The sequence below is a fragment of the Drosophila albomicans genome, chromosome X (assembly GCF_009650485.2).
Source record: "Drosophila albomicans strain 15112-1751.03 chromosome X, ASM965048v2, whole genome shotgun sequence".
Lineage (NCBI taxonomy): Eukaryota > Metazoa > Arthropoda > Insecta > Diptera > Drosophilidae > Drosophila > Drosophila albomicans.
In genome coordinates this window covers 4085004-4100217 of record NC_047627.2, presented here as the reverse complement: position 1 = coordinate 4100217, position 15214 = coordinate 4085004, and the positions used below count along the sequence as shown (strand labels likewise).

Here is a 15214-nt window from a genome sequence, read left to right as displayed (position 1 = left end):
ACTAATCGTATAAATATATTCATAAATAGGTATTAAAATAACAATTCCTAAAAATGTATAGAGTTCTATATCAGATTATAGTATTTTAAAATACTACAAGTAAATACGTTATTTAGTACTCGTATAATTTAAATATTTATAGCTAGTAAAATAACATTTCTTTCAAGTGTTTAAAGTTCTATATTAATAGACTACGTTCCTTATTAAATTTGTATTAATAAATTATATTTAAATTGTAAAAGCTATAACTACATTGTGACATATATATTTATTATGAAATCAGCAAATTTCAATTTTGGAAATACATTTTTTTAAATTGTTATTTAAAAGAAAAAATAATACAACTAAATAATTTAATTCGATTTAATTGTATAATTTAACTTGATTGAATTGTATTTAATTCAGTTTTATTTAATTTCCAACGGTTCTCATTTTGCAGAATTGCAAAATTGCAAAAACATAAAAAACAATTTCATATCTAGCTTCGACTGAAATGTGTTAAATTTATGCAAGCTTATTATTATTGAGTTGTATATTCAATTATATTATAAAAAAAAAAAAATTGCAATAAATTTATTTTTTTATTTATTATTGATTGAATTCAATTTACTTAGCTAATCAATATTTTTGTTGCATGTTTATGACACAAATACTAAAAATTAATAAATGCATTCAAACTAATTTTAATTGATTTCCATATTTAATTATATAATAAACAGCGCATCTTAAATATTTCCCATTCGGATTAAAATGATGCAACCAATTTATTTTAATTTGATACATTTATTTAATGAACAATACAAAGAGTGCAGTTATAATAAATGTTATTGAAGACAATTTTAGGTATTTAATTATTTATGGTAATTATGCAATATTATGCAACGCTCTTTAAATGCCGTTAACTAATTATTGCATCGCTTAAGGGATCAATTAAAACCGCAGAGGGCTTAAATAATCGTAACAGAGTTTTTACAACGCGAGTTATTTGAGTTTGAGTGTTGCAAATACAACATTGTTGTCGTTATCACCATTCTGTTGGTCGGCTTTAAAGCATGCTATATTCGGACATGCCACAGTAAAAATTCATTATAACGAAACATTCGGTCAACAAGTAATCATGAAAAGTATAATTAAAAATAAAGAGCAATACAACAAAATAATAATAATAATAATAATAATAATAATAATAATAATAATAATAATAATAATAATAATAATAATAATAATAATAATAATAATATAATAATAATAATAATAATAATAATAATAATAATAATAATAATAATAATAATAATAATAATAATAATAATAATAATAATAATAATAATAATAATAATAATAATAATAATAATAATAATAATAATAATAATAATAATAATAATAATAATAATAATAATAATAATACCAAATGACAAAATATGTACTATATATGCAAAATTTAATATTGACAAATACTATAAGTATTTCAAAAGCTCTGGCTATTTACTTAAATCATAAACAGAAACTGTTAGTGAATAATTCCGCTATTAAAAATAAAAATATTCATTATAATACTGTGCTATTGAATTCGCTTTTGAATTTAAGCGCCAAACTACGCAGCTACAATCAAAAGCGACAGCGACAGCGACAGCGCTGCCAGCTGTGAGCGAAGTCGGGCAAAGCTCTCGCTTTGTTTACAAACAACGTGAAAGCGAAAAACAAAACAAAAAGCTTTGGCCGGCATTGTTGTCGCTTGCTCTCTCGCTCTCCCTCTCACTCGCCTTACTGTGCGCTTCTCTTTTGTTCTCTTTTATCGTAAAGTGCGCTTGCGCGTCAAATGTCAAAAATTGCAAGTCAAAATGTAAACGAAAGAAAAATTGTGTGAAAAGCAACGGCAACGACAACGACAACGACAACAGCAACACACAAACACACACAGCGACACACACGCGGACAACACAGAAAAACGCAAAAGACACCAAAAATAATTAAAACGAATAATGAGAAGAAGCTGAACACGAGCTAAGCATATGATAAATTAAAGTCGATTGAATTTTTCGCCAGACGTCACAAAGCATTTCACATACGCATTTCGTATTTTGCATTTGTCGCGTAAATCGAACTGAACTAAATACAAAAGTTTAACAATTTTCCACTGTTTTAAGGCATTTGTTGTTTTTGTACTCTATATTTGTGTTTTGGAAAACTACTCGAAATACTCGAAATATCTACGCAACGTTGTGTTATGAAATCGTGCGTGTGTGTGAAAAAAGAAAACTAAGCAACAATTACTATTGAAAACAAACGTGCAATTTATTCCATTTTCGATTTTCCAACCTCGCCCCGCAGCAATAACAATAACAAATCCCCTGCGCTTGCAATTCAGGTAGAATTTTTGTATATTAGTATTAAAAGTGCAACCTCAAGCAAGCAAAAGTTTATCTATTTAGTCAAAAAATTGTATGGTGTGAAAATTCGTTGCGTTTTTCGCTGCTGTCTCTGCTGATGACTCATTGAGTGTCCAAGTGTTTGTTGCTATTTGCTATTGTTGTTGTTGTCGTGTTCGTTATAGTTGTTATTGTTTTGGCCGCACGCAAAGGCCGCTGGAGGCTTATTTTTAGACCCACCCCCCCTCCTTAAATTGTACTCATTATTTGAACAAACGCTGAACGGGACTTGATAGATCGATATATTCCACTTGAGTTTGTCATTTTAAAAAACAAAAAAAGTGCAAAAAAAAAAGTGAAAAAACTAAACTCGTTTTAGCAATTAGCCGGCGCAACAACAAATAGCAACAACAACAGCAAATGGACATGTGATAAATGTGATTTATTTTCTTCACCCAGCGAGAGTCAGCGGCTTTCAAGCAAATTTTCGTTGCATACTTTTAGGCTGTGCCTGTAAATCGCTTCAATTCCTTTATTTTTTGGTTTTTGTTATCGTTAATGTTTTGTTTTGTTTTGTGTTTGAGTTAATTATGACTTCACACTATGTTTACACGTCAAGTGTGCGTTACTCAATTTTTGTTTCACACTTTCGGCAACTTTCGTAAACATTACTTACTCGACACACACTTCAAAGTACATTCAATAAATTGTTTAGTGTACATATCGAATTAGAGCTTATTACCTTTTGTTTCGTTATCATGTTTTCATTTATTTTTCGGAAATAACTAAAAATTTAATTGTAATCGCAGCATCGCCTTCACACACACACACACATTCACAGAAACACATTCACACACACTTAAAAACAAACACACGCATATTCATGTAGAAATTGGAATATAGTTTTGGATGCCTCGATGGCTCTTGTTACTTTGCCGCAATTGTTAAAGAACTTACGCAATGCTCCAAACACTTTGCAGTTGATCCCTTCAAAGAAATCCGCATTATTAATAACTAGCGCATCAACAACAATTACAAGCAGAACAACAACTCAAACAGACAAAGAAAACACAAGAACAACAAGAACAGCAGCAACTGGCAAAGCCCAAATAACGAATTACGTCGCACAGCTGCGTCAACTGAGCAGCTTCAGCTTCAGCAGCCGCAGCAACAGCAACAACTATAGACGCAAGAAGAAGAGCAGCAAAGGCAAAAGCTGCGAGTACAGCAGCACCTATGCAAGCTTAGGCAAAGCACCAACAACAACAACAACAGCAACCACAAGAACAACAACAACATCGACAACTATGTCTCAAGAGGTGGCGGCCGTGGCCGGCATGGCAGAAGCTCAGGCTCAAGCTCCGTTCAGCGGAGAGTACTTTGACATGCCCCCCTTTCACGTAAGTACGAATGAGATAGCGCGCGCGAGAGAAAGAGTAACATTCACGCATACATAAGTGCATATGTTACATGCATGCATAAAAGGGACAAACAGACAAGACAGACAGACAGACATACATCAATCAGCTGCAGCAAAGCTCATTAGCTTGCAGTGTCAATTGTGTCAGTCTTACACACACGCACACACAAGCACACACTCACAGACATCCTCTTACTCACTCACACAGGCTTGGACGTGTGAGAGCAAAAGATTTTTGTACTGTGCTGGATGTTCTTTTATGCACTTAATTGCTTTTACTGCACCGCCTTCTACTTAACATCCACTTCCTTGCCAATCTCTGTCGCATGTTCTTTTCTCTATTCTCTTTTGTTGTTGTTGTTGTTTTTGTCTTTATTATACACACGTACTACCTTTTGTAATAGGCTGTGTAAGTGCGTGTCTTGGTGTCTCTGTGTGTGAGTGTATTTGTTCAGCATAATACTGCACTAATTTCCCCATGTATTCACACTCTCTCTCTCTCTCCATCCTTCTCCATCCCACTCATCTGGGATTTTACAGTGCGAAATGAGTGACTCTGCGCCCAACACGCCCGGCCCCAATTCGGTACCGAAAAAGTATTATCGCCATGCGGCCCACAGGTGAGTGCACGTCTTAAGTAAAATCATTCCACACACACACACACAAGCAAAGGTGGCAACTACTTCCACAGAGCATATTCAATTTAAATTTAGCAGTGCGTGAACAGTATATGATTTTGATCTGCTATTCATACCATATAAATATAAGAGCAGTTCAATTAATCTAAATATATTTCATATGCAAACACACACACACACACACATGTTCCATCATTTTCCACAATGTTCGAAAGTTGCCAATTCATTCTGCTCGAGTTTCTGTTCGTTCGCTGTGACGTCACAGCAACAACTCGCATAGACAAACGCATGTGATGAGATGGGGTGGGCAACATTTTAGATGAACCCACGATTACTGTAAACAAACTCAACGTGAGACTGAGACTGAGTCTGACATTGAGAATTGAGAGTCATCGCGTCGTCCCTCTCTAGCTCATTAGGCTGTCAAGACTGACCCAGCAAGTTCTTATCATCAGCGTCATTTTGTTGTCGAGCTGTTGATTTTCCTTAACCCTGTCAGAGGTGACATAGGTCAGCATTCTCTGTGCAAATAGTTGGGTAAATTTCAAACGAGGTCAAAGTTGAATTCACACAAACACTTTAAATCGCTTTAAGCTGGCAACGGGAATAGTTTAACTAAAACAAATGTAAAAGATAAAATATCACAGCTGATGACAATGCTAATGCCAAGCATTGGAAAATTCCGTTGCATATTCAGAAGTTAAAGTATCTTTCAAATTTCTAACAGTGTATCGCATTACGTATGCCTCTAGAATTTTACAGAGAGTTCAGTTTAGCTGTGTTCACGGCCAATGACGAATGCCGAATGCAAAACACTGTTGTTACCTTATCGCCTTATCTCTCAGCAGAGACGCTGTGGAAAACAACAGCAAACTTCCAACTACACACAAGTTTACATAGATACGTAAGTGCAAATATGTGAAGGTGTGTACTATATGTATGTATGTATCAGCGAGTCTAACGCAGCAGAACCAGGGACATTACTATATAATACTATACTATATAATATATACTATGGAATATATACTTTGTAATGGCGAAATTTAAGTTATCTATCATATCTATATCTATATTAACTCACTTTATACTGCAGCTATTTTGCATAGTTTTCTTTTTTGACTAACGTTTGCATAAAGACCTAATATATCTATTATTTAAGGTCAGCTATGAACTATGAACACCGAAAGATATAAGTTTTCTAATATAAAATTAGTGAAGAAAGGCTCTAGAGAATGATATAGGGGCAAATTCTAAATTGAGGAAAATAAATTATTCATCAAAAACAAGAACTTAAGATTATGTGAACTATCACTGAAAGAAATTACTTTTGAAATTTAAAATTAGTGAATAAAAGTATGACATTGGGCCAAGTTTTTAATTGAGGAAAATAAATTATGCATTAAATTCAAAGAAGTTACGATTCTGTTTTTATTAACTCACTTAATACCGCAGTTATTTTGCATAGGTTTTTTTTTTGACTATCATTTTGATCAAAATATGATATTATATTATTTAAGATCAACTATGAAATCACTATCACTGAAATAAATTACGTTTGTAAACTAAATTTAGTGTATGAAAGATTTAGAGTACGATATAAGGGCAAATTTGAAATGAAGGAATATAAATTATTATTTAAAATTAATGAACTTACTATAATGTCTTTATTAACTCAATTTATATTGTAGCTATTTTGTATAGATAGATTAGAAAACTGATCTAATATTATTTAAGATCAACTATAAACTGTCACTGAAAGAAATTACTTTTGTTATCTACAGTTATAAAGAATAAAAGCTTTAGAGTATGATATAATGAGAAATGTGATATGAAGGAATATAAATTATTATTTAAAATTAAAGAACTTATGATTTTATCTTTATTAACTCAATTTATATTGTAGCTATTTTGTATAGATTTCTATTTTGCATAGATCATTTTGATCAAAAACTGATATTATATTATTTAAGATCAACTATGAACCGTCACTGAAATAAATTACTTTAGTAAACTACAATTAGTGAATAACAGAGTATGATATAGGGGCAAGATTTAAATTAAGGAAACTAAATAATTTAAAAAAAAATCAAGAAATGATGATTCTATATATTTATAAGTTAAGGGAAAGAGCATTGCTGCCTCGACTTGGCTTATATTGTTGTTAATTTATATTTGTTTTCGCTTATTTTGTTTTAAACATGTCTGAACACAAGTGTGTAAATGAGTATGTACTTATTTTTCGTTGGTTCCACAATATTAACCAGTTTTCTGGGCGTGTTTTATTTCGAGTGGGCTCTTTTCGCGAGTGTCAATTGCATTTTCCACCACGCACACTTGTGCATTAATATATGTATGTATGTACATACATATATCTAGCATATAGATGACTTTCTGTCTGGATGTCTGAACGTCAACTCTCGTCTAGTTTGCCACGTAACACGCATGACATTGACACACTACAGACACGACTAGCCACACACTCAGTGAATATTTCTTCTTCTTTTTTTCTCGAGTGTGTGTATTTTTTAATGGAATTCCTTAATTTGCAAGAGCAAATAAACAGATGAGTCGAAAATCATATGATTTCAATGCTGTTTTGTATTTTTTCCTTAATGGGTTTCCATGAAATAGGCAAACATAAACATTGGAAAAGAAAAAAGTGAACGTGAATTATGAATAATGAGATCTAATTTTAGGTACATTGTTTATCGTTAAAATTGTCACACTGTAGCTCTATTAAACAAATAGACTTTGTGATAAGTCGAAGAGCAGCGACAATGATTCACAGATCTCTGGTGAAATACTTTCCCAGATATTCGATACTTGCACATTTGATACACTTGATACGATTGTGGGATTGAATTGTTCAGATCGGAAACACTCTCCGATATGCTCTAACATTAAAATGTTAATTCCCTCCAGATATTGGGACTACATGTGTAGACTATATATGTTTGTTTTTGTTTTTGTTTTTGTTGTATGATACGACGACTAGGCTTATAAAATATTTATGAGTCTACGCTGAACAAATCATTATTATAATTGGCTACACAGTGGGTGCAGTCAGTCAGCGTCGAAGAAGCATTTCATTTCATCTGCTCATCGAGTGTAGCATACAGTTGGCAGACACTGTGGTGGCATAATTAATGTGGCCCCAAAACAACAACCGAATATAAAAATCAAAGCATTTTGACAGGTAAAGGTGTCAAAACATATTCGATACTATATGTTGGATTTGCATATGTTATGCATATTGGGTTGATACTATATCTATAACTATTGTATAATCAAATTGAAATGCTCGTAAATCTCTTTCATAAATACGTTACACGTTTCACTTTTTGGAACGTGTTGTTGTTGTTGTTGTTGCTGTTGTTGGTATTGATGCCTGCTTAGCGAAGTCACAAACCCACGCAGCGTGCAAACGCCCAAACACGATCCATGTTTGAATAGACTTTTAACTTGGCTTTGACGTCGATGTGGATATCGAGTTGTTGTTGTTGTTGTTGTTGCTGTTGTTGCTGTTTCTATTTATAATTTCTCATTTGCTTTCGAACGCGTCTTTCCGACTGACACACTGAAATTTCCATTGGTCGCTGCTATTTTCGAGTGTAGTACACTCGACTCGTCTGTTCACTTTATGGCGTGAAGATAAAACGAGTAAAAGCAACACTCACCACCAATACACTGTACATACATACAATAGCGACATGTGTATGCTCTATGCTAAGTGATACTCTCGTTGTTTTTAGTGTAGTGAGTGATTCACAATTGTTTCGTCAAGTTGGCAGGCTCTTTCACCCTGACCATCACTAATTTCAGAAGCTTATAAGGCATAATAAGAAGAGAGAGGGAGAAAGAGCGAGCGAAAACAGAAACACTTTGTATTATTATTGCATAAAAGGCAACAACAACGACGCCTCGAAACGTCTACAGGGTAGACAAGAACAGCAACAGCAACAGCAACAACACAACAACATTAAATAGTACACAGCTGTGCTATGTAAGTGCGCCTACTCTTTGACACGCAAATACACGACGCGGCGATGAGACGAAGAGCTTTCGAAGAGCGAGAGAGAGAGCATGCGCGCGTCGCTCAGAGTTGCGTTGAAATTCTCTCAGCATTGCTTATTTGCTGTTTTGTAATTGTTGTTGCTGTGCTGCCTGCTTGCTTGCTTGCTTGTTGCTGTTTGTTGTTGCTTCCTTCCCATTTCTACTACGTTGCATTCGATGAGCGTCGCCGTCGACGTCGCCGTCAGTTGAAATTCGAACGTTGACCGAAATTGTTGCTCTCGTCATAAACACTACGCCACAAACAAACAAAAGAAATCCCAATTGTTATTATATTTCTTCAATTTTTTTTTGTTATACCTTATATACGTACATACATATTTTTTTTGTTGTTGTGTCGACGCATTGTTTTCTGTGATAAGCTGTCAATGCTCTCAGCATAAATTGTCAAAAAAAAAGAGAAAAAAAAAAAACAAAAGAAAATTACAACAAGCGCAAAAGGAACTACAACAACAACAACAACACCACGCAGAAGATCATTCCACACACGCTACGTGACTGCTGCCGACGTCGCTGCTGCTGCCGCTGCCGCTGCGCTGTCTCCTTACATAGATTCGTGACGTTTCTGCCCAGCTGATAAGAAAGGCGGCCGCCACATTGCTTGTTTTTGTTTTGTTTGTGCGCCGTTTTGGTTACGTTTATTCTTTCATCGTCGTTGTTGTTGTTGTGTGTTTTGCTTCACATTTCGCACGCGTCGCCTACTTGCTCTCTCTCTCTCTATCTCTCTCGCTCTCGCTGTCGCGCTCTTTGAGCTGTGCTTTTTTGAGAGCTCTGAACTGTGTTGGTTTATCGGCAGCGACGCGTCGCCGCAGCAACTTAGCTCGCATTGCTCTTTGGCACTTTTGGCTAACCAGTCGCAGTCGCAGCAGCCAGCAGACGAAAATGCCGCTAACACAAAAACAACAACCGTCATCATCCACACATTCCAAGCCGAACACTAACAATAACGGGACACGCGAACGTGAACGCGAACGCGAACGAACACAAACGATTGGCGAAACGGACATGGATCAGTCAGTGTTGAATGGGCTTCATTTGGGGGATGGCAGCAGCAGCTATCACGGTCACAAGCGTGAACAGGGACACAGGTGAGCCAAAAGTAGCAGTGAAGAGTCGCAGTCACAGTCGCAGTCGCAGTCACTGTGAACAGTCACTTGCTTATCAGCTGAGTCAATACGCAAGTCATTCGTCAAGTTTCGTCGAGTGCGCTGCAACGCAGCTCTCATAACAATAAGCTTTTGTCTATGATCTTTATCTTGATGACGGTCAAGTCCCCTTCCCCCCTCTCACTCAACCCTCTCTCTTTGTCTTTCGGTCAGCAACAAATTGCGTGCAAGCTGTGCGAATATTTTTCATTATCTTTTCTCTTCCTGTATGAAAGATTAATGACAGATCTTTTTGTTGCTATTTTTTTTGTTTCTTTCTTTCACCTAACTGATAAATACACTATATAAGAGTTGAGTGTTTAGTGTTTAGTGATGAGCGCGCACAATGACAACTTGGTGACAGCTTCAATTATATATTGCTGCGTGTGTGTGTGCCTTGTTATCGGTTATCGGGTTATCAGTTTTCTTTGTCAGCCATCTATCGATAAGCTAAGATTCACGGCATATTCATTTTGTACGCTTATCTCTGCGACTGTGCTAAGCTCCATTATCAAAGCACCCATCAACAAAACTTCATGGCTTTATCTAATCACACACTATTTTATTTTATTATTATTTTTTTTTTTTGTTCTACACTTATTAAATGCGTTACGCTAATCCTGCGAGTCTCAAACAAAAAAAACATCACTTTTGCACTTTCACTTCGGATATTGCTTTCTCAATTGAACCACAAAAAATCGTTGCATATTTTGCGGCGCTCATTTGTGGGTGGCTGAGGGGAGGGAGAAGGTAATGAAGGTTTATTTGCCCTTGCGTAGCTCAGCATCGCATCGCAGTTGAAATCTCTCGATGTCGTTGTCGTTGTCTTGATCTACAACATTCCCCCCTTGTGTTTAGCTGCCCTTCTCCCCCTTTCTCACCCCTTTGCACCTCCCCTGGCCGTACCTTTGCCACCCCACGAATGTTTTCAGTCTTAATTAATAGCGAAGCGTTTGCTGGCAGCTTGCCTAATTGCTGTCGTCGCAACACGCGACGTATGCGCAATTTTCGATAATTCTTTGCTTGCTGTTGCTGTTGTTGCTGTTGATTTTTTTGTCTGTTTTCTCATTTTGATTTCAGTCAATTAATGTAATTTTGCTTTGCCCACAGCGCACAGCTAACTAATCTGCTCTGCTAATCAATTTTGATTAGATTTGATTTCGTCTCCCCTCTCCCCTCTTCACTCTGTGTTGTAAATCATTTGAACTTGACATTTATGTTATGTTTTGGTTTTGGAAATTGGATTTACACTTTGCATTCAATGCGTTCAGTCCCCTTTCTTCCCCTCGTAAATGCCACAACGTGCTTGCGTTTAGCTTCCCCCATCCCCCACTTTCTCCTCCTCAATCTCTGAAGACGTGCCCCGTGAGAATTGTCTACAACCAAAAAAAGATGTTATGTTATGTTAGAGTGAGCCACAGTTCACCTTTTCTTTTTCAACCATCCACAAAATTGGTCGCCCTCGCTCTTTGGGTCACGTAGTCGAAAACTTTTGCAACTTTTCGCGACGCCGGAAACGGAAGCTGCAACAACGATAACTGCAACAGCAACTGCAGCTGCCACTGCAACAAACTGCTGCAGCGAGAAAGCTCAACGCAATTTACATTTCATTGAAATTCCCATGTGAAATGTACTTTACACTTTTTATTTTCCCCAACTTTTTTCTTATAGTATTTCATCGCTTTTTTTGTATTTGTGTATTTTAAATATAAACAAAAATTGTGCGTGGCAAAGTAATTATTATTTCTGTTATTACCAATGCTGCGCATAATTTATGTTGTTCTCTCTTTTTTTTAAGGGAAATAAAAATAACAAACTGCAGTTTGCGGCATTAAATTAATATTTTTTTGTTTTTAATATTTGCGCTTTAATAACTGGCCAAAGTAATTAAACTTTGCACCAAATAATTCAGGAATATTCTAGTTGAGCTTCCAAGTTAATATTCAAACAAATTTTATGAATATTTATGTATTTTTTTCTGAAACAAATTACTTTTCAAAACTGATGAAAATTATTTACCCTTAGCAATGTTAAGGAATATTCTACATAACGTTTAAGAGTTAAATTTCAGTTTAAAGAGATACAAAAGAGGAATATTTGATGTATCGATTAAGAATTGAGTTTTAGCTTAATAGCTGAAACAAATGTATGCATTTCTAAACTATTTGAATCTGTTCAATTCGATTTCTTTACTGATAATTTGTTCTTAGAAAAAAATAAAAAATAATAAATGAGTAAAAGGATAAAAATACTTAAGAAATATTATGCTGGAAAAATTCTAAAAATATGTCAAAGGCTATTATAGGTATATTAAGTACTACAAGTAGTAAGTAGATGTTTCTGATTTTATTATTTATTTATTATTATTTGATATGGGATAAATGCGATTAATGAATTGATTAATTTGCTGAAACAAAATGAAGAAATGTATTGCATAAAGTTCAGTTAAATAAATTAAATAAATATAATGATTACAATTTATTTTCCATTTGTGAATAAAATACTTCGACTTTTAAAATAAACTATATTTAAACAATAAATGGAGTAAAATTAAATGACTTGAAATATAGTTTCTAACGAAGCATTAAATGAACTTAAGAAAGTTAAATCTGAAATATAAATATTAGTTTAATTAAATAAATCTAGAATATTTTAGCGAAATAAATGTATAGAGAACATATTTTAAAATGCTTAGTTGTCTAAATCGTTTTGTTTGCAATTAATGCTTTCATGCTTTGAATAATTGACAATTTATGGTCATCCTATTGTTTGTGTGTGTATTAAATGTGAATTTGTATCATTTCGATTATGCACAGATAAGCTAATCAAATGATTAATGCGAAAATTCCAATTGCTGTTGTCGATTTGCATTTCACATTCGGGAAAATTCGGGGAAAATGCAATCCAAAATCCTATCAAATTGCAGTTGCAATTAATAATTGCAAAATGTAATGCAATAATAACATATTATTACAAAATCCAATTCGACATTAAAGCGAGAGAAAGAGAGAGAGAGAGATAGGGAAAGTTTGTTTGTTTACATATCAATGTGTGTGTCATTAAAATGCAAATAGCATTTGCCACGCCCACCTCCCAAGTCCGCCCACCTGGCAAGTGTCACGTTTACGACTGCGAAGCGATGAAACTAGAAGAACTCGTAAAAATGGGGAAAATTCTGGAACAAAAAAGGAAACCAACAAAAGAAAACAACGCCGAAAAACTTCACTTGGCATTCAAAACCTCGAAGCGCATTTTACGTGCTCGTCGCGATTTCGCATCCTGAATTCCTTTGTGAGCCAACCGAGCTGAACATCGAAGAACCGTGACAATAATTAAACACTCCGCAGATTGTCTTTTAAATACTTTACTTTACTTTACTTGACTTTAATTTGGCCAAACACAAACGCTTTCTTCAACTTCTTTGTTCCATTTAATCACTTTAGTTTGCCAACTTGCTTTTGATTGAGCAACTGCGAAAAGCGAGCGAGATTTATTTGAACAAGAGTTTTTCATTTATTTGGAGGTCTCTTAGTCTTATTTTTACCTTTTATATACTACAGTATTTTATATATATTTTATTTAGGTTTCTCTTAGCATAATCAAAGTTACATTGGAATGTTGTATTGTTGGGAAACAAAACTCTTAATTACTACGAGTTAGTTGCTTTGGCTATTTGGCAATTTGGTATATTTTTAACTCTATGGTATTTTTATAATGTAGTACTTTAGCAATATACCGAATACAGTATTCGATGTATTTTAGTATTTTTGCGGTACATTTATTTGGTATACTTTATATACCAAATGAATCCATCGATATATTTTAGTATTTTTGCGGTATATTAATTTGGTATATTTGATATACTAAATGAATCCTTCGATTTATATGTGTGTATTTTTGCGTTATGTTGAATTGGTATATTGTATATACCAAATAGATGTTTTAGTATTTTCTGGCATATTCATTTGGTATATTTGATATACCAAATGAAACCTTCGATGTATATTTGCATTTTTGCGGTATGTTGACTTGGTATATTCGATATACCAAATAAATCATTCGGTATATTTTAGTATTTTTGTGGTATTTTAAGATGCTTTTATTCCCGCTGAGTATAGTCGAGCATACCCGACTATAATTTTCGCTCTTGATTATATCTTATTTAGTTATGCCTGAATATAATCAATGTTAAATTTGTCAGTTATATTCAGTCATCTTTTTTTTTTAATTTTTTAATGGGATAATTCGGAGATTTAGTTTGAAAGTTTAGTTTTCCAAAACGCATAATCCCATAACACAACATTTTAATTTAGATCTATTTTGTTGTTGAACATACTATATATATTTTAGTTATGCCTTTATGAGATTTGAGATTTTATGATTACGCTTTTTCTTGTGTAATTAAAAGTGGATGAGTTTTGAAAAGATTTTAATTGTCTCCTAATCCAACGAAAGTTATATTGGCATGTTATATTTAGTCGTTATTTTTATAACTTTTTTATATAAGTTAAATTTTGAAAATATACTAGAATTCAATTGAATTGTTTATTGCCAATAAAGTTAATCTAATATGACAAAATTTTTAATAAATTTTAAGCGTAAGACTTTAGGAAAGTGACATAAAGAAATTTGCTAAATTTTGTTGTAAAATTTAGTTTAAATCACATTAATTTTGCCACATCAAACGCTTTAAAAAAATCATCAGTTAGCAACACTTAAAAATGTTTTTTCTTGCAATAAAATTCGTATACATTTGATTAATTTCATCATAATTCATAACAATGATGAAATTCCTGTCCGGCATAGAGAGAGAGAGAGAGAGAGAGAGAGAGAGAGAATGTAGTTTTTTTTTCGACTTACTTCCGGGGCGCTTCGTTTGATGGTCGCACAAAAACGCATAAAAACTGTGCTAATCAGATTAGCGAATTCGCTTCTCACGCTGCGCTTTTCTCTGGCAAAAGAGCAACAATTGAATCTACCTTTATTTATTTGATCAATCAGAGTGATGCCGCTCCACTTGTTGAGTTTGTTGTGGAGGCGAGAGAGGGAGAGATGAGAGATGAGGAGGAAAACACACACACACACACAGCTAGGGGCTTGACCTCGCTGCCGTTAGGGTGCTTAACAGTTAGCTTAACAGTTATACGCGGGGTTGGCAGCCCTTACTTTGGCTTGCCTAATTAACCCCGCTCAATTCACATGCGAAGCCGCCCTCAATCAATTGCTGCGGCATCTGCAGCCATTAACCCAGCCCCTATTTTGATACAAAGTTCCCCTAAACTGAAACTAAAAAAAAAAATGTGAGAGCGTTAACGTGCTCGACTTTTAGATACCCGATGCTAAAAACAGCATGTGCTACAATTATACCAAAAATATACCAAAAGTATACCGAAATATACCAAGAATATACTAAAAATGCTAAAATAAAACTTATGATATAATTGAGATACACGCTACACATTTTCAATAAAACTATATTCTTCAAATATACCAAAAAATACTAAAATATACCGAAGGCTATTTTTAAGATACCAGATCCCTATTCTCAAAAAAACACCATGTGCTACAAATATA

The 15214-nt window shown here is 34.2% G+C and overlaps 1 protein-coding gene across 5 annotated transcripts in view; it reads left to right on the top strand.

Moving 5' to 3' along the window:
• Window positions 1-2030: 2030 nt before the first annotated feature.
• LOC117563674 (cytosolic purine 5'-nucleotidase) overlaps window positions 2031-15214 on the top strand; it is a 30373-nt gene continuing 17189 nt past the window's right edge. The window contains exons 1-3 of one of the 5 annotated variants that reach the window (XM_034242130.2): window positions 2032-2365; window positions 3347-3766; window positions 4327-4406. In XM_034242130.2, the coding sequence (XP_034098021.1) occupies window positions 3674-3766; window positions 4327-4406 (173 nt within the window). In that variant the 5' untranslated portion in view covers window positions 2032-2365; window positions 3347-3673. Of the gene's footprint in view, window positions 2366-3095; window positions 3767-4326; window positions 4407-9231; window positions 9584-15214 lie in introns of those variants that run through there. The other 4 variants (XM_052005053.1, XM_034242137.2, XM_034242103.2 and 1 more) reach the window with 4 other exon arrangements.